Source organism: Pollachius pollachius (genome assembly GCF_949987615.1).
Source record: "Pollachius pollachius genome assembly, chromosome: 20".
Lineage (NCBI taxonomy): Eukaryota > Metazoa > Chordata > Actinopteri > Gadiformes > Gadidae > Pollachius > Pollachius pollachius.
This window is the reverse complement of record NC_136953.1, coordinates 15097029-15124205: the sequence shown is the minus strand read 5'-3', so window position 1 is coordinate 15124205 and position 27177 is coordinate 15097029. Positions and strand designations below refer to the sequence as shown.

Below are 27177 nucleotides of genomic sequence, written 5' to 3'. Positions count from 1 at the left end.
CGAAAGAGGAATGGATGTTTGTTTTAGATTTGAATATGCCATGGAAGAAACATGACACGTGAACATACTGCATGTGTCAATGATGATGTATATTTTCATCCAAGACCTAAGAATGAAAGAAAGATCAAGTGGGTTCAGGTACCTCTTCGACCGTGTTCGAAAGAAAATAAAACCTTGAAAGGGATCCTAGGTGCCATTAATCTAGGGATTTCCTGGTGTTTATCTCCTTAATAATTTAGCAGTAAAATTTATGTCTTTAATTCCCCCGCACTGGCAGCCCACTGAGACATATCAGGGCAATAGATTGTCTTTATATGCCACCTGAAGCATGCTCGGGCTGAAGACTTCTGCCAGCCACCGTTATATTGTGACTAATACCACCATGTTATGGCTGCTGCGATGAAAAACGAAAAAAACGAAGCTAGAGTGTTTGTGCATCATTCTGTCTGGTGTCATGGCATGCAGCAACACTGCAACACAAATCACCCAGATCTCTCCGGCGAGACGCTGCCTGGATGTGATCACCCCCTCTGATAACAGGCGTGTCCTAGGAGGATACCAAACAATACCAACTGTTGTTTTTTCAAACATCCCCTCACCCACGCTTTCACATACACGAGCGGTGAGCGGGGGGATCTCCGGGCTCGGTGAGAGATAAGCGTTACGCTGCGCTCTAAACCGGGTGAGTAAGTCACGGGGGATGTAGGGTCCGTGTGCCAGGACTTGTCTACGGCTTGAGGCTAGATCTTCTGCAAACGATTTATGGCATCAGGAAGGGGTGTTTAAAACGACCGCACGGATATATCTTTATCCTTACAAGCATGTGCACATTAAGCTAGACTTCAAACGTGACTTGAAGGGAGCCTTTTAGCGTCGGCGTATATGTAGAGACACTAAGTGTTATGGATGTATGTCTTCAGGGTGCAGTCAGGGGTTAGGGCATCTCTCTTCGGTTTGACAGGCATTGGGGGTAGAACCCGTAAGCCCTCTTACATTTACATTTAGGGCATTTAGCAGACACTTTCATTCGAAGCGACTTACAATAAGTACATTTGTCAGAAAAGGGGGGAACAATATATCGCTGTCGGTACAGTAAGGATGTTCATAGAACCATGTGCTTGGCACTTGGGGTATGTTTCCCCCAAAAGCCGATGCACATTGCAAACCAATTGTTTTTTATAAATAAGATAACTACTAGACAGTCATGCACTCGATATGACACCTGTGACCGCTGGACTTGGGTGTGTTTGGCACCAACCAAGCGTCTATCTTTACCTTTCACCGTGATCTGCGCCACGGCCTCGATCACACCCAGCGTGGACATGGCCACGCACGTGTAGTTGGCCGACTGACGCACATCGGTGAGCTCCAGCACGTTGCGTCCGATGGGCATGTCATCCTCGGGAGTCAGGTCTTCGGCGCCCAGCATCCACTTGACGTAGGGCATGGGCGAGCCCACCGCCACGCACGTGATGTTGACGCTGCCGCCCGGCATGATCTCGTTGTCCGTGGGCGGGATGGAGAAGCGCGGCGGGACCCGACGGACTGGGGGAAGACGAAGTCGGTTCAAAACCGGGGAAGAGAAGACAGGGATACTGGAACATAATGGCTGCCGCTGGTGCTAATGTTAGGCACTTCATGTTAACTTTGACGGTATACAGATACAAATATGCACAAATATAGTGTTGGTAACGGGGCCGAAGTATTGGATGACATGACAATAACAGTGAAAGCGTTTATTAAAACCACCCTTTGGACATAAGGCAATATACCAACGTATAACTGTGACAATTATGCACAAATAAATGTGATATGACTATGCGATGTGAATAGAACAGCACATACAATACTGGACGGTAAAAATGGATTGCAGAGTTGAATGGCAACCTGTTTTTATGCTGCACGCCCCCAGTTGATGTGAATGAATGTGTCACACCAAATCCTCACATACACATTCACACACAGATACCGTTCAGAAAGGGACCACACTGGAATGTAAATAGTGTTTGCTTTTGTGCTCATCAGTCTTCCTGCAAAAGCCGATGCACATTGAAAACAAATTGGTTTTCAACTAAAATTTCACAAAAGGATTAGAAAAATGTTTAAATGAAGGACAGACACAGAGATGGATCCATGCCTATTGGATGAAACACTACTCTCTTTTACAGACACGTTATAGAGAAAATCGTTGTTAAGGAGTAGAGCACAATGGACGTAAAGGCTATTGCAGAAGATTTCAAGTTGTATTTCTTGCAACAGGGTAAAAAAAAAAAACGGTTTCAGATTTGCACTGCTACAACACCCAATGGAAAGGGTTCACGGGGTCAGTCAAATATGGTTAATTTGTTATAATTTGGTATGACGACTAGCATTGTCACATGGTGTTAACGCCGAGAGTGGTAGGATGCAAGGCAAAACGGAAAGGATCACAACGTCAACATTTAAGGCATGAGTTCAGTGTTACTGCTTATGAATATTCAGACTCACTGGGTTTTCTGTGAAGAGACAATTAGTGACCAACGCTCGTATACAATGTTGGTAGGATTTTGATATGATGTGCGTTACGCAATGCACATATTTTTTGCCATCTTAAGATGACTGACATTTGTCCCAATGTCATCTGCCAACCTTTTGAACGGCTTGTTATGCCAAGCAGATTGCACCTCTCCAGAGAGGAAATCAACAGCAGAGGAACTTGTTGCATTATTAAATACAACTTTTATCTCCTTCTATATATAATTAATATCCAATTGGTTTGTGTTCCCCCGCTATGGAGTTTTCATCCTGTTAATTCGATCATTACATTCGTCAAGTATTAATGAAAATGACTCAAACACATAATTCTTTCATGGCATCCTAGGGTTGAGTCACTCTCATCAGAGGAAATTTATTTTTCTCTGGGGGAAAGGGGGAATATTACCGCTCAGCAAAATGTAATTTGCTGTAAAAGCAGAAGGGGGCATTTCAACCACGATGTAATATGTGTGAGTGAGTCCACTTATTTATTTATTTTTAACTACCTAGTATTTAGTAATTTTATTGTGAAAAGCTAGGCATTGTAAGTAATATTTTTAAACATACATGTTTACATATTTTGGTGGTCCTTTCCTCACACATTAATGCCAAAGCTATTGTGCTGGCGTTTATCAAAGTCACCAAGCAGGAACACTGACAGGTGTAAGGGGAAGACAACATTCAACTTGAGCATTACCGGTTGACCATGCAAACCAACTCCCGCCAAAAGATGCAAATACCATTTCCCCCCCGCCTAATTTCCAATGTTAAAAGTTGTGTGAGCATGCAGTGTGTGTTTTAATATTTAGTCAAGCATTCAGTCAAGGATCGGGAGTCTGCCATTTTCCCTGGGTGCCACTAACACAGATCTTACGACGGCGTTTGCAAATGATTCGGAAATTGCATCAACGGAGGTTAACACTGTAAAATAAATGATGATACAGCTACGGTGCCATGGAGGTACGGTCACATGAATCACATTTTGAGGCTTTGGTGGAAAACAAATGATAGATCATTTCTGGTTATAAAAAGTGAAAGCACCAACCTTCTCGTAGCTCTGAGGGATGTTTAGGGTTTGATGCAGAGCAAAAATAAAACGAGGGAAGGAGAGAGACAAGGGAAACACAGAGAGTAAAAAGGCCATAATCAAGGAGGTCAAATGCTATGCCAAGACTGAAGGACCCTCTGGTTCAAAACGGTGGGAGCTGGGATCTCTTTCCCAGCCCCTTTTCTGTAAATGATTAAAGGTATTCATTATTTATTTGTCCCATCCAACTCATTTGGATGAGATTACATGCCTTTTGACACTGTCTTGTATAAGCGCATAACGTAATTAGGCCTACATTAAACACAGATGTGCAGAAAAATATCAACTGAATTTGGTAATGTTTTTTTTTACTAATTAACTAAGCTGCACATAATGTTATTCATTCCGTTTTTAATTATTGAGCGAAAAATGTGGAATAAGGCGGTCCTTCAAGAGGAGTGAAACAAAAGACAAAATTTGGAAGGATCTGTTAAACTACTTGGTGGAAAGGACACACACGACATTCAAAATCTAGGGGCAGATGGCAGAAAGTGGTGTCCACCACGTTTCGTTAAAACTGTCAGGCGTGATTAGTAGGTAAAAACAACAAGCGGTTAAGTCATTCAAGTTAAGACTTCGGATAATCAATTAGAGGAGAAGAAAAACAATTAGCATAGCAAACAGGTTCAAATCCACACAGGTAGGTTAGGTGCAAACCCCCCCCCCCCCAAGAAAAACACCTCCATACCATAATTACCTTCTTCACATGTGTTCGCAGGACGCAACCAAGCAAGCCGTGGTTCGTGGTTCAGATTCAGTTCCGTGACTCCACATCATTCACATACTATTCAATGTTTTAACTCTTGATTTTTGGTCAAACGTGTAAATGAACCTGTTGACTGAGTTATGATGACCGCAGCTTCCTACCTCGAACATACAGATTGGCGGGAGCAGAATAGCGCGTCCCGTCATTGTTGGTGGCCACACATTCATACTTTCCCTGGTCCGATTCCTCGCTCTGCTCAATCTGCAGGGCCCCTAGTTGAGAATAACAATGGATGCAGGGAGATAATTGGTTAAAATCGTGACCGTATCAAAAAACTAAATGAGAACATGCTTCAAAAGGCGATTATCCCTTTGTTTTTTTCCTCTGGCTCTGCCCAATTAAAAGTTGGTACTGTGGCAGTATAAATGGAAATGTCAAGAAATCATTGAATCCTAAAACACCTTGAGTTGCATATCTTTAAGAGTGGCCAATTTATTGTTTCACATATCAGGAATTCACATATCAGTTTAAAGTTATAAGTGATTCGAATTTATTCCCCTATATTTATCATATCTTCGGAAATATTCATTGATCACATACAGTGAGATTGGAGCTTCAAACCCTTACTTGCAATAAAGGAGTGCTGTTCCTTTGAAAAAGGCCAGACAGACTATGTGTATAAATTCAAATATAATAATATTAACAAGGCTTAACTTGCATTATTAATTGTATTAATTGTATATTTGTATCATCTTTGATGACTTTGAAAGAGAGAACAAGAAAAACATTCAAATATTGAATGATCTATGCCATCTTAACTCATCCTAAAGCCTGTATATATGCATATGCATATTAAGAGGATAATTATATATGCTATATAATTCAAATTTCAAGTGAGGTATAGGGGCGAGACCTACAATATACAACAGATCATTGGACTGGTCAATATGGGAATGCGTGGATCAAACAAAAGAGGTTTACAGTATAAGAAAGCAGCATAAAAAGGGAGGACAATTGAAAGAAAGAAATTTAGGTATGGACTTAGCATATTCAATCACATGTGACTTGAAACAGTCATCTAAATTTGGGACTTCTTGATGGTGAAGTGACTATCAAAAATGCAGCGTTGTATAAAAAAATCGAAAAAAGGCTGCTTACATGTTTAAAAAAATAATTGTTCAGTTTTGTGTAAAGCGAAACCAATAGATAACCCTCGGTAACAAAAGTTTGGACATGCACATCTTCCCAAATAGCAAGATATGTATGTCGGCACAACTTACAACCTTCTGACAACCCTTAGCTGAAAAATAAAATGCAATTGAATTAGAAGACAAAATTCAAAATGTCGGCCAGGGCCCACAAGAAGTCAACCAACCACTGCGTAAGCTTGTCAAAGCTACAAAAGACACCCATAAAAATCCACCAATGGGATCAGCAGTGTGGTGTCACATGACCCGAGGGGAAAAATGGCTTTAAATTCAACAACTCTCAAACTCCATGTCACACGGCAAAAATTAGCCAATCAGGGTCCTCGCCGGCCTCAACTGTATGCCTTCCCCCAAACCCTGAAGAAAAAAGTCAAAAAAGTAAAATAGTCTCCAAACCCAAGAAAAGTAAGAAAAATAGGTGAAAGAGAAAAAAAGCACCGTAGAAACTTTATCAAAAAAGTAGTTGTTTGGGCTTTTTTGTAGAAGGTACAGAAGAGGAAAGCAAATAGAGGAAATTAAAAAAAAATAGTTTGCAAAGATAGAAATAACTCTTTGGGAGAAAAAAAGGCATAGAAAAGGCAGTATTGTCTTCAGCATGCCTGCGTGCTTCCACGGCAATCTGCGCATACTTTTGGAGCTGAATAAGAGCAGCTAAGGGGGAAAAAAGGCTTGGTTGTTTTAGTTGGACAAAAAGAGGGACACATGATTCGCTATGGCCGAAAAGAAAACAAAAATGAACGGATAAAAAAAGAAAATTGTTTAAAAATAATTGTCATTGGATATGCTTATTTGAGCCATGGCAAGCATATCACAAGTGAGCCAAATGGGCCCTGGAAAACCAGGAGACAAAGGAGTAGAATAAAGCATAGACGTACAGAAATGGAATAGTCAACGAAACAGGACCAAAGAAAAAAAGATCTTGATGAACGAAATGGGATTTGGAATCGGTAAACAGGGGACAAAATGGAGGGTGATTCGAATGAATGGATGGGTTGACAGCAAGAATGAATTCGTTTTATTTTCATTCTGTGAACGTCAGTTCAGCACTCTTACCTCTTATTGGTGTACCACCTGGGTGGATAATATGAATGCAAATAAGATTAGAAAGAAGAAGCATTAGTACGAGAAGATAGAGGCTGGGGGGGCTTTGGAAGAAGAATCAAATTAGATTTAACAGGGTACGTAAATAAAGGTTCTGAAGGGAGAGCGAGAGAGAGAGAGAGAAAGAGAGAGAGAGAGAGAGAGAGAGAGGGAGAGAAAATGTTTCTGTACTCTAGTGGTAAAGAAAAGACAGGAGTCATCATAGGAAAACCATAGGTTAGAGAGAGGAACTTTTGAACACACTGAAGTGCCACAGGCTTGGGGCCAATGTCGGTAGCGACAATGACTTCTGAGGACCAAGTGAGGCCCATCTATTACAAAGGAAAGACTTTGTGGATTTGGCATGTAGGAAACAAGAGTGGGAGCTGCGGCTCCTGGTAGGGTTTGGCTCTGCTAGGCCCTGAGCTACAGAGAATCTGGACACAGCCTAACGTAACACAAGGAGGAGGTGTGAAGAGAGTAAGTGGATAAGTGGGTCAGTGAGTGAGTGGCAGACACGTGAGACATGTTAAACATTAATCATTGTTATTTTTGTGCTAAACTTTTTGTGCCTAATGTAAAATTATCTGTCCTAGAAGTGCCTCTGCTGGTAGTGAGACCAGTCGTGGCGGGTAGGGTAAGCTTGTGTGTCCCTGCCACCTCTGTGAGTTGGCTACTGTAACTGTTAGTAAAATGCATGCCATGCATTTTAATAGTTGTTGGTAACATGAACATTAGTGGGGGTGATGTGTGCTTCAGAACTAAGCACTTACCAAAGGATTCTGTAGATTTAAAAATACAGAGAAGAAGAAAGACAGCATAAGAATGTGATTATAGCTCTTAGGATTTTAGTTAACAAGGTTTGTTTTTAAAAGCATCAACGCTACGCGAATTGAAAGTCCACATTTTTAAATCAAAGGGTTAATTCTACACAGTTCTGTTGAAAACAAGGGAAGGAGGGTTAACACGAAGAAGACCCGACAAGGACAGCTGTGAAGTTTGGGAGGACAGGTGGTCAAACATAGAAGAGTTACGTTTTACTGTGAATCAAATGTGTTTCCAGCTGCATTATAAGAAAATATATTATGTATTGAATAATTCAGGGGACTACTTTTTAGATTAATTTGCTGCATACTAATTAAAAAAAGCTCTACTGCACATAAAGCAGAAAACTCCTCATGATTCAAAGTTTCAAGGTTGTAGTATTTAATGAAAAAGTGGCGACTTGTGCCCTAAATGTTATTTCCTTGTTGACCTCACACAACACAAGTGTGACTTTAGAAGCTAGGAAATGTTTCACATTCAGATTCTGATGTAAAAATCTCCTTCTAAAATTGACAAAAGATGAAAATCACAGACATTTTGTGCAAATATGTGATAGTCGTAGTGCTTGGCAACTGCTTTCCTAGTTAATTCTTTCCTCTTTTTTGCATATTTTGCAAGTTCTGAGTGAGTAAAAACAATGAAAGAAGTGATGACGAGAATGGAACCCACAGCAAAAAACAAACTGCTCAGAGGCAGTGGAAATCATATCAACATAAAAAGGCCAACCCCAACACATCCTTCTAAGTAAAATATAAGAGTTACAGCAGTGAGAAATGAAGACGCAAATATAGAAGCAGAACATTTACAAGAAGGGACAAATTCGACAGGGCCACGACAACACTGGAAGACAAGGGATAGGAAGGGGGGATCGACAACACACACACACACACACACACACACACACCAGGACACACACACCTGGACGCACACACAAACACACACACACACACAAATAGTCGAAGAGAGGACTCAATGCCATTACCTACAGAAACCAAAACCAAACTGCAAGTTAAACAACAAGAAGAAGGACACAGTGGGAACTAAAGCAGTAGAAGAATAATCAAGGAGAAAAAACAGCAACCCAAAAATATACACACACAAGAAAACAAACAACCCAAAGCAAAAGTCCCAGTGTTGGGATTCCCCAGAGTGCTCGGAAGCTGCTAGCCATGAGGGCAGCCGGGGGGTTGGAGTCGACCTACCCGATCTGAGCTGTTTAATGCGGCCGTTGTTGTTGGTGGTGTTGACGGGCAGGAAGTCCTTAAACCAGGAAATGTCAGGGTCCGGGTTGCCGCTGGCCGCGCAGAGCATGGTGGCGGTGCGCGTGCGCTCCACCACCTTCAACTGGGGGCCCATGTCTATGGTGGGGAACCCCGCGGGCAGCTGGTCCTCTGTGGGCACAAGGAGGGAGGGGGACAGGGGTCAACATGGAGCAGTAAGATCGACTGCATTTATACGGCCTTTTTCTAACCGCTGGCCGCTCAAAGCGCTTTACAATGTGGCCTCACATTCACCGATTCATGCACACATTCACACACCGACGGCGGTGTCAACCATGCAAGGCGACAGCCGGCTCGCCGGGAGGACTAAGGACTTGGTGCCTTGCTCAGGGACACCGCGACACTTGAAGGAGCCGGGGATCGAACCAGCAATCTTCTGGTTACCAAAAATCAAGTTGAATCAATCGACCAATTCAAATTAACTGTAGATATTAAAACTGTAAAAACAAACTATAAGGAAGCCGACGTCGGTTTACCTGCAGTACTTCATGGTGACTCACTACCGCATACTTTTATGTTTATACTACTGCTTTGCAATGAATTTCTTCACCCCGGTTTACCGTATAAAAAGATTTAGGCATTTTCAATCTAAAGAAGGATAATTAGCTTGTATCTCACTCCGGCATTTTATTGCAGCAAAACAAGACAATATAAAAGTAATAATACCTGATTTCACCCTGCTGAATGCAATGTGTGATTTGTGTTCTAAGCTGATTATGCAAACTCAATTCAAAATACAGAAATATCTCCATCTGTATAACAATGTTACATTGTTACAAAGCCCCATTCAGGTAACTGCCAATTAGATTCCTATCAAACCTCTACATTTAAACTTGGTTGCCATATGGTTAACTAGCAGCTTATGCTTCTGTCCTGAACAGCTTTTATATTTGTGGGCAGTCACTTTGTTCATGAAATTTTCATGAGGACACATTGGTTTGAAAACATCATTCAGATGCCGCGAGGAGCCAAATGACAACAGTGGCCCCCTTCCAATAATGCTTTTGGGTATCTGGCAGGAGAATCTCCTCCAAAGATGTTTCAAACCCTATTACAACAGGGTGAACTTATAAACTTCTTTTGTACTTTAGTAATTTAGTGTGCCGGCCAACTGCCATGGGCCGTTATTGATTCACTTTTTCAATTTACAGCATGCCTCGAATGCATTGCGTTCAATTTTGTTCTTTGAATTGCAATGAGATGTTTTGAATAAAAAGAAAACATCTGCAGGCCTATTTGTTTTCTTCTTACGGTATCAGTGGTGTTTCTCGACAGAACCCTGCATTGATTTAACATGATGTGTAATGTGAAGCAGCATGGTATCCGCTGGTGAGGTTTTCTCAGACCTTTGTAGGCCCCAAGAGTACTGCTTGAAATGTATAATTGCATGCAGAGCAAGGGAAACATTACAATTGTCGTTTATGGGGGTTGTTTGTTTTAAATTGGAGCCGATAACTCTCTCTGGGAACTGCTGCTTTGGTTGTGATGCATAGATATAAAGTATATACAGTGTTCATGGCCCAATGATATGGTTCACATACCTATACTCTACCCACAATGCCATGGGATTGTGAGGGGGTTTGGACCATTTACCTTGCATCCACAGCATCAATAACAGTAGAAATGTAATTTATCCATTATCATTTAATCTCAATAATGACATATGGCCTATGTTGTTGTGATGACTAGAAACGGACATTAAAAAATCCAGATAATTTAACTTTCGTGGTCAAATGACAAGAGCTCCTTCACAAAACCGAAAACATTCCCAAATGGAGATAACATTTTTTGCAGATTTCTTTTAAACTAAAAATAACTACAAAAGAGCCATTTAATAATAGTAATGAATTAAATGGCCAATGAAAAGGGGAAATCCAGGGACGTGAAGAGGAAATGATTGAACATTACGCAGTAGTTTCCTTTGGCCTCCTCAAGGTCAAACAGACGATTACTTAAATTGAAATGAAACTGATCAAACACAATAGCCGCAAGCACACTTTAATGAACCATGGCACATTAAGAACATTGATTGAGGCTATTTAGTGACATTAACAAAACAATAAAAACACTTTGTGCCAAATAAGATATCTCGTAAGAGCGGCCTTTTGGAGAAAAGGCTACCCCACAATGTGTGAAGTACTCATTTATAAACACAGTTTGAACTAGGGCTGCACGATAAATCGTTATAAAATCGCGATCTCGATTCACCCCCGTGTCGATTTAAGTTTTAAATTAATCGATTAATTAGATTCTCTTTTTTTTATGAGCCGAGTCCAACTGACAAATGTGACTTTCTTCTGTGAGTTTAAAACATAGGTCCATGGTTTAAAAGCACTCCCAAGCGCTCTCTCCCTTCTAGGTTCTGAGAAGGGCTTCACCCTCAGCCAATGACGAAGAGCCTTTTAGTCACGTGTTTCACTCATGGAGCAGCAGAGAGCGCAGTAGTTCGGAAAGATAGTGCGGCTGCGAGTGCGACAAGAGATAAAAAGTGAAGACAAAATGGATTTTGATGATGAGGACCCAGCTACTAGTGGCGAGAATCAGCCAACCCCTCAGACACAAACGAAACTCGTTCCAAAAAAAGGCTCGCATTCGGTGGTGTGGAAGTATTTCGGCTGTAGTATTTGTATTTGTTTTCGGCAAAACAACGAGGGTCATTCTAAAGGGATTTGCAAGGCATGCTTTGCGATCGTTGCAGCACCGCAAAGTAACACCACAAATCTATACCAGCACCTCAATCGTCACCACAAAGTGCAAGATGATGAAGCTGTACAAGGCAAGAAAAAGTCTGAAAGTCGTCCAACATTAACAACACAGACATCCATTACTGACACCTTGTACAAGGCAACCCCATACCCACATAACTCCAGTAGGAGTAAGGAAGTAACGGACGCAATTGCTTACCATCTAGCAAAGGATATGGCTATGGATATGGTGAAGATTAATCTTAATTTGGTGGGGGCAAAATACATCTGTATATCTACCGTTGTCTGTGTTGGTGAAGAAATACCTATGCATTCCAGCTACCAGCTCACCTTCTGAGCGGCTGTTCAGTACAGCGGGCAACATTGTGACATGCCACCGTGCATCACTAAAGCCAGAGCATGTGGACAGACTTGTGTTTCTTGCCAGGAATCTTTAGTGCCATGTTCAGGGTCACATATAGGGTCATATGAGAGGCCCATGTTCCAAAGAAAAGATTTGTGTTTTATTCAAGCTTATTTATGTTAAAGTTGGTTCAGTATACTCGTTTTTGATACTGCACCTTTTTGTTGTCATGGTTCATGTGTGCAATAAAAAAAATAAATAAAAAGAAAATGTTTTTTTTTATTTGTGAGAAAAGAATCGTGACAGAAAATCGTGATATCGATTCTAAGCAAAAAAATCGTGATTCACATTTTTCCCTGAATCGTGCAGCCCTAGTTTGAACTACTTAAATCGACTGTGATCAGGTACGATCAAGGTGTTTTCAGGACAACCTTATTCTTTCCTTTTGAAGGGGGTCCAAGATGCAGACCCCACTTGTCACTGCTAAAAAGGTTTCTGAAAAGGCGGGTTTGGAAAAAAAAATGCTTGCCCACAACTGTCATTTTTAAATGATTTGTTTTCCCCGGCCTTGAGTGCAATTAAATACCACCTTCTCCACTTGACACAACGTCATGGCAAAAGAGTTCCACCATCGACCTTTCCTCACCAGCATCGCGATCAGACGCAATCTGCACTACCAATGACTAACAAAAAGGGTTAACCTTATAAAACACATCTTCACGTCATTCTCTCTACGTCGGAGTGTATTACATTCGGATTACTTAATAATTGTACAAAATGTAACACATTTGCCGACTTCAGCACTGATCAAACACTCAACATAATGGGAGCTGCTGCAGCACTTTTCTAACAAGCAAGCGAAAAATAAATCTGGCTCCCAAATGGACGTTTAATTTGAAATGCTGCCATGTATATTGTACAGTTTGTGTTTTAATGTTGACTATTGACAAACGGGTATGATGGAGGACATGGCAAATTGAAAATTGAAGGAGGGGGGATATGCAGTGCAAACAGTTGTCAAGGACCTTGTTTTGAACTTGATGTTAAATGATCAGCAAAGAGCGAGCAAGGCTGTTTGTTAACTACACACTCAAGGGTGGAATTCTGAAATGTTTGGTGAATAAGTTGTGTTCATTATTGATCGCTGGCTTATTTTGTTGGTGCGAATTATAGGCCTGATCTAAGCCCAGTTTTTGCTTAACAAATATATACAATCCAGTAAAACCACAACTGGTTTATGTAAATACATACATTAAACTCTTGTTATTCCACACCATTGAAAGCTGCAATCTCAAGGGCAACCCTAGACAAGGACAGCGTCTCTGTTCCAGAGACACACTCTCACATTCTCTCCCTCTCCCTCTCTCTCTCTCTATATATAAATTCAACAATGGATCTACACACTAAATGAGATGGAAGGGGAAGTGAGGCTGGAGTCACCTTCTATAGAATTGCTGAGCGCTGGTGCTTGATATAAAAGGACCCCCAATGACAATTTGCACACATTAACTACTGCCAGCCTATCAGGACTTATGGGAATGTGGTGCCAAGTATGGGACGAGTATAAAAAGGACATTGGCTCAAGAAAATCCCTGAGTGGGCACATTTTGCACAAGAAGTAGGAGTGCTGGACACAGCCTGCAACCCATTAGGAGATTATCTCTATTGATTTCATAAGGCATCGACACGCAGAGCCAAAACTAATGATTTGCAGTCCAAATCATATACTAAATGCACTACAGACAACATTACGGCATTTTTCAAAGTGGAATGAAATTGCTGTGACTCATATATATATATTTATAGAGGCCTATGTATTATTATTAATAAGACAAATATCACGATGCTGGATATCTGCCGCAGTGTCTCTGAACCAGCTCGTGTTTCTAAGTGTCGGGTTAGTGTGTGTCATTTATTTATTACTTGAGCTCAGTGACCTGCTAATTTTCTTATCGGTGAACCCTATCTCCTTCAAAGTATGATTGAGTGCAGTGGTATTAGCTTGAGTGACAACCCCAGGTGATATATTCTTCCTGCCACGCCACTAATGAGAAAATCACCCATGACGGCGATTGGGATTCTGGTAGGACAGGCTGGAGAGTCTAAATGTGATAAGTGTTGGCGTGTTCTCCCTGGAATCGTAACAATTTTTTCAACGGCTATTTCTTCCACGTATAAGCTTATTCATCTCAAGTGGGAGTTGTTTTTTTTCTTCATTAATTTCCTAATTTATGTAACGTTGTTGATTCCGATTTTCTGAAGATCCACACTGTGGAAAGTGTTTCAGGACAGGACAAGTCGTTCCAAAATTGACCTTAATCATTTTAGACAGAGTGTTTCTCTCCGCTCCAGATTCGCGCTAATGCATTCACTTTTGTTTTGGTTCTGTCGTGCTGGCATGGAAGAGGGAACTGTTAATTGTGCTTTTGTTGTGGCACAAAACAAAATAACGCAAGCAATGGCAGCAGCTATTGATGAACAAAAGGTGGCCAGCCATTCCTTTTTCTGCCAATTATATGACAGCATCTGTCCCCGTTTTTACTCTCTTTCTCTCTATATCGCTCTCTCTCTCTCTCTCCCACTCTCTCTCTCGTTCGGATTGTCTGTTCTACTCTGCCCATTTGTTTGTCACCCGTTGAGGGAACAAGTCCTCAGAGATATTTATAATGTACATATTTATTTTCACTGCAGCATACCTGGTGGCACTGAAGTTTCGATATAATTCGTTGTTGTACATCTTTATTTGCGCCTGTTTGCGTGTCGTGTGTGTGTGTGTGTGTGTGTGTGTGCGCCTGCGTGCGTTTGAATGTGTTTGGTGTTTGCACACATTTGTGTCAAGAGCTCTTGAACATAAATGTTTATCGACTACCTGGGAGAGGACTTTGCGGATGTGGCAATTTACTTTTTTATATTTAATGATAGCTGCTTGTGTGAGCAACACTGGAGGTTATATGAAAACACACACACAATCACACACAATCACACACAAACACACCGATGCAGTCTACCCACTGCTGTTAAAGCGTGGGACCTTGCACTGGTGTCAATCATGCAACCTTATATAGTGACTTGCACTTCGTATTTTTTTCGCCAGACATTACCTGTCCATTTGGGCACTGCCTCAGGTGAAATAATTGGAATTCATCCAATTGGGGGAAAGGGTTGACCTTTGACATTAGAAGGATGACATGTCTATTCTGTAGACTGCCATATGGACAGCGGGACGGTGGAGAGAGCGGGGGGAGCTCAAAAACATTTTGCTGGGCTTTTCTGATAAAGGGACTATCTCAAAGATTCATTTAAATAAATGTCCGTTAAGTCACTATCTATCGCCAAATGTGGTAAAACATATAGTGTATGGTATGTATATGCGACATATTGTTTCAATTTCTTATGATGAATGTACTTAATGTAAGTCCCTTTGGATAAAAGCGTCTGCTAAATGCCCTTAGTGTAAATGTATATGTCTTAAAAATTCCTCAATGGCCTCTGCTTTAGATAATAAACGACAAACGCAGTACGCTCCTCTGTATGTGCAGCATTGGGCCTCCTTTGAACCAAGATACTGGTGTGATGGCGTGTGACGTGTGTGTAGGAGAGGTGTAGGGGGGGGGGGTTACAACTGTTTATGTGTGTTTATCTGAAAGATTAATAGACAGAGCTAGGAATAAGCATTAAACATACGAAAAGAAAATCGAATTGGGTTAATGTATATTTTGGGCTTTTTACTTAAGCCTATTAACATCTCTTCCCACGCACATTAGTATGCACACATTACGCGGGATTTGCAGGGTAATAACGGCTCCATTTGGAGTAATAGAGTTTAAAGAGGAGATTGTACCCTTTCAAACACCACCCGCCCGTGAGTCAACACAATAAGTTGGCACCTCCGAAACAAGGCTGTAAAAGGTGGCAGTGTGGGTGGTGCCAAACACAACCACACCACAATGTTTGGATTGACACCAGCGGCGCCACTATGGGTCGAAATAGCGATTGCATAATTGTATCATAGAGTTTTAATCAACTGTTAACAACCCCTAATTTTGCTATGGGGAATTACCACAAACGCAGTGTTGAATGTCCTTCTGTTGGAGGACGGATAGGGGAGAAGGAAGATTACAAAGAGGAAGGTGGAGGATTGATGTGACAAAGAGTCAGAAAAGTAAAGGATAAATAAGTGGGAGCCTCTCTTAACCTTACGTCCGCGACGATCTGTCTCCATGAAGAATAGCATACTCTACCCCCCATTTCCCTGTACTGATTGTTTCTTCCATAAATCCCGCTTTGAGGGTGTAATTAATTGAACGGCGCTTATTTGCCATTAAAAAAACTTCGACTAATGCCGTAGATTGTGAGAAAAACCATTGTCAAGTCTTCAATTAATCATCGGTGGGCCTTTCTCTGTGTTTTTCCCCCACAAGCTCCTTCACAGATGGTCGCTCGCTGCCATTGCTCATTTGCAATGACATTGATACTTTCGAACCCCACAATCATTACCCTTATTTGAAATGTACAGTATGTACAAAAAAAATGATGAATGTAAAGATTAAAGATCAATATATTTTAAATAGCTCTGCAGCTCTGACTTGCACTATTTTTAAGTGCCACTGTGAAATATTTAGACTGTTCTACGATGTGGGGGGGGGGCTGAAAAGTAAAAATGAATAGTGAGATAAAAGGATGCACACAAATGATACAAGCTGTTAATTAAAAATAGTGGCTCATGCTTAAAACATAACATACAACTTAAATGGCTAGCACCACTTAATGCACTTTCAAATATGTGGCGCCTTCAATAAACCTATCACACTTGATGGGGATTCACATTAAGAAATGAGTTGCAGTATAAAGTTCTGTTTACCCAGAGAGATGTATGACCCATAACTACAGACACTTCTACTACCTACAGGAACAGTGTGTACTGCGCTCCTTTAAGTGCATATTTAGCACCTACCTTAACATCCAAACCCCCTCTAGCATGTGCCAATCCCCCCGCTGCCAATCCCCAAACACTGACAACAATGAATGCTGGGAGGAGGAAGTCATGAGACGACGAGTTATCGTGCCAATTTCTCCCTGACGCGGGGAAGCCATGGCAACGGACGACAAGTCTACATTAAACTGACCCGGCTGTGTTTCCGTCAGCACCACAACCCCACCCGACGGAGGGGGATGTTTCACGGACACCGTCAGGGCTTTGGGCCCGTCGCGTCAGGCGGGGGGGTGCACCCTCCGCTTTGGGCGAGAGACGCGCTACTCTTTCTACTATGTTGACGCCCCCCCCCCCCCACACACACACACACACAAACAAATACATGCACACACACAGGAACACACATGCACACGCCATAGTCCCTTTGCAAAGAGAAAAGAGAGGGAAAATGAATGAGAGCCTGAGTGTCTGCCAGGCCTCAGGGGCTGGTGTTAAAATGGATGCTAAAGAGGGAGAAGAAAGGGAGGGATGAAGCAGGAAGGGAGGAGGGGGCAGGATGAGGGGGGGGCGGGGTGGGGTTGTCTACAGGCCTGACTGGGCAAGTCTCAAGGCAGGCAGGTCGCCCCCACCCCCCACCCCCCCTTAACCCATTGAGGACATGATGCACAACAGCTTAGCTTTATTATACTCAGAGGGAATGTTGGGTCGAGGAAGAGAGAGAGAGAGAGAGAGAGAGAGAGAGAGAGCGAACGAGAGAGAGATAGAGAGAACGAGAGAGAGAGCGAACGAGAGAGAGAGGGAGAGCGAACGAGAGATAAAGAGAGAAAACAAGAGCGAACGAGAGAGAAAACGAGCAAGATGGCGTGCCACAATCACTTCCCATACGCCTCGTGCCCCCCCGCCCAGAACAATGATGTCTTCCATCGGTGCTCCTGACAGCGTTCCGACGTTTCTCCCACAACTCCTGCACGGGGCACGCCCCCCCCCCCCCCCCGCACCGTATCCATTCGCCTGCTACTGGAAAATTACTTGACAATCGCTTCGGTAGTGAAATGCTTCCTCGATTTGTCTTCTTTCTACGTCCCGTCCCTGCCCGCCTCTCACACACACACGGACACACACAGACACACACACATCCTTTCTATCCTCCTTTAGTCTCTCCGTGCCTCGCCTCTTTGCATATTCCATTTGCTGCTTGTTACCTTGAGCGATGATTCCATTTACTTTGAGGAACAGTCGCTCGTTAATTTGTGGTCGAAGAAAAAAAAAAAAGTGGGGGAGACGAATGAAAAAAAAAAGATGTAGATGAAAAAAGGGAAAAATGCATATAATTATAACAGTGATGCGTCCTTATCGTTTCCTGTTCTCTGGTGTTATTGTTTGAGGTGCGGGGCGCAGAATGCTTTGACAAACCCCTTCAAGCGCTGAGTCAGACACCGCGCTAAGATAAGTGTCAACATGTCAATATGTCCTGCCTTTTCTCCGCGAGTGGTTCCCCTTAAAAAGATGTAGGAATAAAATACAAAATGAATCCCCCCCGAATCCATCAACCCACATCTGGACTCCTTAAACGAGTTGAGCATCGAGAGTGATTATAAACAACTAGCAATGTGCCCCTCCCCGCACAAACACACTCGCGCACACACATCTCATTACGCCCATCTATTCACCTTCCGCCTAAAAGCATTGAGTGAACCCACTGTGGGGAAAGCACTTAATCTGAGCGCTTTTGGGTTTCAATCCATCCCTACGCATGTTTGACCTGTTGGGATTCGCCTGCGAGGGCTGTTCTCAATGTGGCTCCATAGAAGGGCTGCCATTGTGGATTCAAGGCTCCCTTTTGAAATGGGACAGGCAGCACATTCATCATTAGTTCATCCCTAAGCCCCAGGATACGTACAAGATCAGACTACTCCCGCGTTCATGATCACACACACACATTTATGATCACACACACACTAACGCATTCATGATCACACACACTAACACAGACACATTCATGATCACACACACTAACACATTCATTATCTCACACATTCATAATCACTAACACACAGACAAACACATATTCATGTTCACACTCAAACACACCCGCATAGAGATATAATATCCAAATCCGTTGTAATTATAATAAACATGAGGTGGTTCAATTGAGGCGATACCTTTATCCTTAGCAACTGGCAATACTTTAGCTACGTGTCGTTATTGAGCAGCTATGGGTAAGGCATCTTGCTTAAGGGAGATTGGGTTAGACTGCAGACATCACAGTAGATACGAAGGTATTATTGGAGCAAAACAAGAACATTGGATATTTTTCTAGCACAAACACAAGCCAATAAATACAACTGCTTGAATCTGCCGCTACGAGCCTCTAATGTGGTTTGCTCACAAATGTCAAGCTCCACACACCATATCTCAGTGAAATGTGGAGCAGAAATGACCTCTGCACCTGTTGAGCCAGGGGTGGGGCGTGTGGGGAGCGTCTGAGATCAAGGGATGGTTTCCAGCAGGTAGAAACACCTACATCAATATGCCAAAATTTGCATCAATAGTCTATACTGCCTTACTTTGACAATGCAAGCATCTTTATCTCCAAATACGGATGTCAATGATATTCAAGCTAACAAAAGGTACAAGGAGAACTCCTATCCATTTTAAAAACACAATCCCAAAAATACAATTATATTTTTCTGACTAGTATTTGATTTACATAGTAGACGCTTTAGTAAATCAAATTCTAGTCAGACTTACATAATATATAACCTGTAACCTTGACCTATGAAAACATGTGTTTTCATAGGTCAAGTTTACAGGTTAAGGATACACGTGTCAGAAGGATTGTCTGAAGAACATTCGTCTACTCTGAGAAAGTTCTCGTACTCCCGAGGATCTCATTCCCCCTCGGGCAACCCCGTCCCTTCAGAAGTGACAGGGCTGAGAGAAGGCCCCTCAGCCAGGGGCCGGCGTCGCCGCCGCCTGATGGGAACAGTTTAGCGTGTTATTGAAGCGCCGTCGCGTTGACTTTGAACAAGTGAGTTTCCTCCGTCCTCCCGTTCGTCCCCCATCGCGGTCATAGACCATCTAATGATGCATTGGGAGCCATCGGTGCTGGATGACGCGTGCCGGCGTATAGATAAATCATTACTGACTCCCACAACCAACAAAAAAACTCCCGGCAGATATGACTTTTTATTTTTTTTCATTTTCAGTTCCAGTCGGGAGGGTTGTTTAGTTTTAATTAGCGGCTACCCTTTGCAGGGTTTGAGGAGTTTCTCCAGAGCATCATTAGAGACATTAGGGATGACTGTGAAGGGCCCGATTCATCTGGTAGAAAATGACTTTTGGGCCAGGCCGAGATCAAAGACTCTCTCTCCTTCTTTCCCTCCCCCCCTGTCTCCCTCTCGCCCTCTCTCTCTCCTTATGTCTCTCTCTCTCTCTCTCTCTCTCCCTCGCCCTCCCTCCCTCTCTCCAACTCAGTGCTCATTTCAGGAGTGTGTTTCTCTGACATACTAATTCATGTAGAAAAAGCATTAGTCCTGCTAGGTCAAACTACAGCAACTCTATAATTGATGATTTAATTATCTGAGTGCGAAAACCATTGTGTTTTACTGAAGGTTATATACATCTGTAAGCATAGGAGTGTGTTGAGAACTACAAAAATATCAATAATTGCAAGCGGAAATATGAATGAGCCATAAAATCATGTGAAGGTAATTTCTTTGAATTCCCACGTCGGCCTCAGATTCCTGGAGGTGAGGTAACTAGTAACCAGCCCTGAGCTGGGGAAAATTACTACCCAAAAAAATCCAAACCGCTAACCACCTAATTGCCTCGGCATTAATGAGGTCCAAGGTCTCCATATTCATAACGGCACCAAGTGTAATGCGGAGAGTGGAACCCCTGAATCGGATAATGATGAATATACTGGGCTTTGTTTACATCTGTGAAATCACCTTGGCAACATGGACTCGCTCTGCCTTATCCATCATGTTCAAGCGGTAATCCCGATCCTTTCGTGGCCCAGGCAGATGTTTTCACATTTCCTATCAGAGCGGTAAGCCTCACATCCATCTTGTTAGTCAGATCTTTTTTTCTTTCTTTATTTGTTTCTTTATTTATTTATTTATTCCTTACAACACATACAAGGGGTGCCGTGCAAATGCTAATTCGTCACGATTCACACGATTAATTAGGTGCGGAATTGAACTTGTTTATTCATTTAGTTGGGCGGTTTTGTTGAAAAACTTTTTTGTGACAGGTTTTTGTTAGATGGGTAATTTAATTAATATTTATTTTAATTACAAAACATATGCATTGTTTCCTTTTACATAATTGCCTTCATTGACTATTTGATAGCATTTATCAATTCAAAGTGACACCAAGGGTCATAATCTCATAGGCAGATGTATAAATAATAATCACTGGTTGTAAACAGGTTAAAGTCCCAGCACATACTAGCTAAGCCACAAAGGAGAACACCAAAGACCCTCTGAACGGAGAAATAACCTCAAATCCATTCATTCTACTAAAAAATAAAAGCCTTCCATGACAGGCCGGGTGCTGTCATCCATGTCGAGTGCAGAAGAATTGGACGCGAGCACTTTAACTGGCTTTTGCAAACCACTGAGCTCAAACCCCATAATCTAACAATGGCCACCTGCCTTGTCCCCCAGTGCACCACATTGACATTCCCAGCCAGCTTACACAGCACTTGTATACATTATTTATATACACACACACAATCAGTTATTTCACAAGGAACCAGGGTGTATTAAAACAAGACCGTCTTTTATGGCGTGCTTGTTTCTACGGACGACCGGCCCAAACTACCCAGAGGACGTCGCGGTTCAAGACGTGACGTACAGCCCCACCTGGGGGCCGTGAAGGGGCCATGACGTTCATAAACACGATTTACAACAACGCTTGGTTATTATCTCTGACCGACTGTTGCCCGGTCCTTCGGCGTCTGCGTCGTCTTCAGCTACGGAACAACGAGGCTGCGCCGATGCCGTTACCGTGCCAACCGTGTCCCCGTTCCTACCAGAAGGATGGGGGACCGCGCTTGACTCGTTTCCACCCTGCTAAAACTGGATCTCCCCTGTTTTTTCCGACCGCTCTGCGGAGACGTACGGATGATGAGCATCGATTCGCATCGCTCGTCGAGGAGTGTGAGGGGAGTGTGCGGTTCACAGAAATAATGACAGGAGGCCGATGAGACGATGATGTGATGCTGGTTTAACTCCGTCACGGAAGAACCATCAGCCGCAAACAGCATTACAATGCCTTCAAAAAATGTAAAACATGTACGGCTAAAACATATTATTTATCGGTTCCCACGGCTTGGATCCTATCTGTGACATGGCTAATATCAAACTACCATTCAGTTTCATCCTTCCATAATGTACTGTAAAGGCCCCATGTCCATGACTTAAAGACACACATGATTCAGGTCATGTCATAAATAGAACTGTACATAGTCAGCGACGTACATACACATATTTAGAGAGACAGCCTGTTACTGCTCATTGACTGGTAGGCTGGATTTAACTCTGAACATCATTACGCCTGGTGCTTCGCCCATCATGCAAATGGCTTCTCTGAGCCTGGGAAGAAGTTCATTACTAATGGCGCTTCCTATCAAGTTGGAGTCCATCCGAATGCTAATATGCCTGAGTACTTTTGGATTTGTCACCTCTCCTCGTAGCATGGCAATTACTACAATGTGCTTTTCCCTTCATGGAATTAAGCATCTAACACCCAGCCTACGGCCAGCTTCCCCCTTAGCAGATGCTTAGCCATTCACGACTACAGTCCATTGGAGTGCAAATGGTACAAAATTAACACTTAAATGTGTATTAGGTAAAAAGGGGTTTAACGTGACATTATCTCTTTACGGCTTTCCATATCCATCCAAACATCTACTGCACATATGTGCATACTTAGTAGGCATAGTCTCATATATAAAAATATTATTTTGGATTATTTTTGTCATAAATATAATATACTATCGTTTAAATATCTTGCTTACAGGATTAATTTATCGCCCATTGCAAGAAATCGATAGCATTTCATTGTAAACGCCATGCAGACGGAGAATGGAGGCGTACACACACTGTGGTTTGTCGAAGCACCGTGAACGGGGTCAGACACAGGGTCAGACACAGGGTCAGCCCCACTGTGCTCTGACAGCCTAACCCTTAGATCAATACAGGACAGGGACAAGCAGTTGCCGAAACGATACACAAATACATGGAAGGCAACAGTCGGTAGAGGATGATTATATAATACATTATACAGACAAAACCTGCTAACCAGCGGAGAAGCTGGAACTCAGGATTTAGAATCTGGCATCCGCACTTATGCATGGGCTATAAAATGGATTCCCCCTCACACAGGAGGTGAGGGAAGGGATCGTTCTTCCACATGTTTATAGAACTTGATAGGGCTTTGCTCAAATCCAATACATCAATGGAGGGGGGGGGGGGGGGGGGGCAGAGTGGGAGAGAGAGGGTGATATGGTTTTGTGTGTAACCATTCCCATCATTTGCGCGCACACACACACACACACACACACACACACACACACACATACACAGTGGGAGAGGGTACGGATCCATACAGATGAGTGCTAGATTTTCCTGTCGGTTGGCCCCTGGACACAATCTGATGGGGCCAAATCGTGGGCTCCCTGGGAGAGATAAGGAAGAGGAGGGTGGTGTTGTCGCAGAGCCAGCTCTTCCTCTATAGGAGGGAAACTCCCCACTCAATAGTAACTCATTTGGCGTGTTGTGTAATCGTGGTGCATAATAGATTGCAAGCTATTCAGACTGCCCAAGGCCCTCTTTTTGTGTGTTTGTGTGTGTGTGTGTGTGTGTGTGTGTGTGTTAAAAGCCATTTTCGCTTCTCACCACCAACCGAGTCGTGTTTTAGAGAGATACTAGGCAGCGTTTTTTTTTTTTTGTTCCAGGGGGCCTGCCACATTCTGCGTCTGTGTGTAATCAAGACCAACTCAACGGCTTTTTAGGCGCTTCCTTCGTGAAAGGAGCTCATTATCAGAGCGTAGCCACCGACCGACTTTGCTGTATGTCAACTGACTTCCAATGCGAGTAAACAAATTAGCTGACCTTTTCCCTCGGCTGTGTTACACACAGACACACATGCACACTCGGAGCACGCCCAGGACTTGCTTTTGACAGCCACGTGTCCCAGGAGAAATAAAAGGTATGTGAAAGGCAACGACGACAACCTGTGACTAGGAGACCATTAAAGTGAAACACAGGCAGGTGTGTGTTTATCTTAATAGAACCTGCCGCACTATTTTCCACATGGTCAACTTGATATCAGAGCTCAAGTGGTGAGATGCGAAGCACTGACTGATTTGAATAAAATTGCTCTGTTGTTCCTTCTTCTTCTTCTTCTACTCCTTTGTACTTTATTGCACTACCACTCGCAAGAAATGGATGCCTATTTGCATAATTTAACCGCCATCTTAATAATCGTGTCATAAATCGGTATGCAGAAGACTTAATTCACTTAGAAATGGAAACTTATTTGGGTAAATCGTTAATGGAGTAAATCTTATCATGTTAGCATACGCAACCCAAGTGCAGCCAGTGTCCCTAATTAGGTTTGACTATGAGGCGCATACAAAATGAAAATAAAAAGGAGAGAGGGAGGGGCAGAGAGTTAAAAAGAGGGAGAGGGAGAAACGGATAGTAAGAGAGAGAGAGAGAGAAAGGGACAAAGTGCGCGAGAGAGAAAGAGACAGGGAGAAAGGGACAAAGTGAGAGAGAGAGAGAGAGAAACAGATAGAAAGAGATAAATTGACAAGAGTGCGAGAGAAAGAGAAACAGAGAAAGGGACAGAGTGCGAGAGAGAGAGAGACAGAGAAACAGACAAAGAGAAAGGGAAAGACTGCAAGAGACACAGAAACAGAGGGAGGAAGGGAGACAGAGAAAGGGAGCGAGAGAGAGAGAGACAGAAACAGTGGGAGGAAGAGAGAAACAGAGAAAGGGACAGTGCGAGACAGCAAGCCATAGTCCAAGAGAGAGAGAGAGCCAGCGTGAAACAAGTAAACACAACTCTGCACCTCGCTGGCCCGCCGAACCTCGCTTAGCGTCTGCAGCTAGGCTACCCGCTAAAGCGTGCGAGAGAAGGTGTGCCGTTCATTACCTGGGCCATGTTTTGGGCCATGTTTTGTGCCATGGGAAGGAACTCACCCCGTAAAACGGTGAGCCGGGTGGTGGCGCTGGCCTCCCCCACACTGTTGGAGGCCACGCACTCGTAGATGGCCTCGTCCCTGGGGGTGCGCAGCGGCTGAATTCTGAGCACGGAGCCGGAGCCGTCGTCGAACTCGATCACCTGCATGTGCGACAGACGAGATATGTTAAAGGCGTTTTTTTTTTCCAGCACGGACGAACGACGGACTCCGGACAGGACAGGATGAGACGCACACAGACGTGGACACACATACACACGGAAAGACAGTTTGGCTTAACAACACTGATGGGGACTGACACAAAGTAGTGCTTTGGTTTATTAGCCTGACGGATGTGGTTAAACATAGAATATAGGTGTTCGGATGTTAAGATGTGGACAATGTCGGGGGTTAGGTATACAGGGCTTTGAGTGGCTTAAAGGTGAGTATTATGGAACATTTAGTGGCTCATATATATTTTTATGTGGCAATATTAATGATTTAGTCTTAAAGGTGCAATTTTTCTTAAGTCTTAGGTCCTCTGTGACAATATAATCTGAACAAATATGTTAGATATATATTATACATAAGAAATATATTATATTGTATTGTAGTCTGTGCATTGATATGGCAAAGCCAAAGCAAACTTTAAGAATGGGAAAGGTTGGAGTTCTGAACAGAATGTCTTTCACCAGGATTCAAAATGGATTGCGGCTTGCTTTCAAGAAAATTGTCCACTCTTAAAGTTCACGTTCTATCCCTTTTTAGATAATGCAGCACATGGAACAGAATCGATGGAACAGACACAAGCACAAACACTCAGAAACGTGGCCTGCTGTAACGCTGGCGCACGGAAATGTCCGGTAACATGGGGTGATGTCGTGTGTCACGAGAGACAGGACCAAGACTATTGGACAGACGACAACAGAGAATGCTCACAAACAGGTGTCTGTCGTAGCTTTGACAGCTATCTTTTGCATGCTATATGTCGTATACTCACTGGGTTTTAGAAAGCTCTCTGTCGTAATTCAATGTCTTTCTTTTAAGCATTTCAAGGCACATTTCAATTCAAGGACCCCTGAAGACCTCTGCACCATGCATACCCGCACCCATACACACACACTCTCACAGTTGCATTATCTCTCTCTCTCTCTCTCTCTCTCTCTCTCTAAAACACACACACACACACACACAGAGGCCTTCCATTTCACAATGTGTAAATATAATATATCAGCATCTATTTAGAAGACACTGTACTTCAACATTTTATGAGCCAAGCTGTGTTTGGCATTCAAGCCAATGGCAAGTAATGAAAAAAACACCAAAAACAAAAGCCCCCCAAAAAACATCTTAACATCTACGGTGAATTTGCGAGAGCAAAACGAACAGGGGGGGGAAGTTGCGGCAAGTCATATTTTTTAATAGCGCATAGCCTTTTACGTTGTGAGATGAGGCGGAAACTCAGGTATCAATGGGCATGAGGGCCGGCCATCTGCCGGGCCCCGTGAGGGCACCCGGCACGAGGCGGGGAAATACTGCCCGTGTCAGCATTCAGCGTGTGGAGTCAGCCGGACGGAACCAACCCCGATCAGATTAGATTCATGCGGACGCGAGACGGAGCCGGGAGAGAGACACCGAGCAGGGCCTCCGAGCTCCGCCGAGTCTCTGCTAAAGTGCCGTGGCGGGCGGACTGGGTTTGAATATGTCCCCCGCATAGATTGCGTAGGACTTTGTGACAGTCCGACGTAGGGGTTGAAATCTCATCAGTGTTGTTGCTATGAAGATGGATCGTGGGGGGGGGGGGGGGAGCACACGTGCAGCAGAGCAGAAATCTACCCTTGAGCAAGGCACTGGACCTGCAGCATGTAGGACCCTTCCTTGACACACTCTCAATTTGCATAAGGCTAGCTAATGCAGTGGTGTGATGCTAATGCGGCTATCTGGGTCACACCACAGTTTGTTACTTGTTGCTAAACCCCTTCTTCCTCCATTACTTACTTTCTTTTCATCGTTATGTTCATATTCATCAGATCAATTTTTGTCCCAGGGTTCATCAAAGATATGCTAGGCAATTTAGGGGAACCAGCCAGAGTAAGCTAGCTTCTGAAAGTATCCAACCGAAAATGTCCCTCCAGGCCTTCCCTCTGAAGCTACTCCCGCTGAACACGTGACTAGTGGCTAGCCTTAGCATCAGGTCTGCCTAGCCTCGTGGAAGACTCCTGTCATGCGCCATGCGTGCAGAAGCAGAGTGCACACAGACAGGCAGGCCGTCCGATCGTTTGATTCAAACCAAATTTAA

General features: G+C 43.2%; 1 protein-coding gene across 8 annotated transcripts in view; it reads right to left on the bottom strand.

The window, feature by feature from the left end:
• The window catches only part of LOC307090792 (receptor-type tyrosine-protein phosphatase delta), a 361739-nt gene that overhangs the window by 41464 nt on the left and 293098 nt on the right, over positions 1–27177 (bottom strand). For all 8 annotated transcript variants that reach the window (XM_079757563.1, XM_079757560.1, XM_079757565.1 and 5 more), the window contains 4 exons: positions 24901–25042; positions 8623–8811; positions 4469–4579; positions 1276–1545 (listed from right to left, as the gene is read on the bottom strand). In XM_079757563.1, the coding sequence (XP_079613689.1) occupies positions 1276–1545; positions 4469–4579; positions 8623–8811; positions 24901–25042 (712 nt within the window). The remainder of the gene's footprint in view (positions 1–1275; positions 1546–4468; positions 4580–8622; positions 8812–24900; positions 25043–27177) is intronic.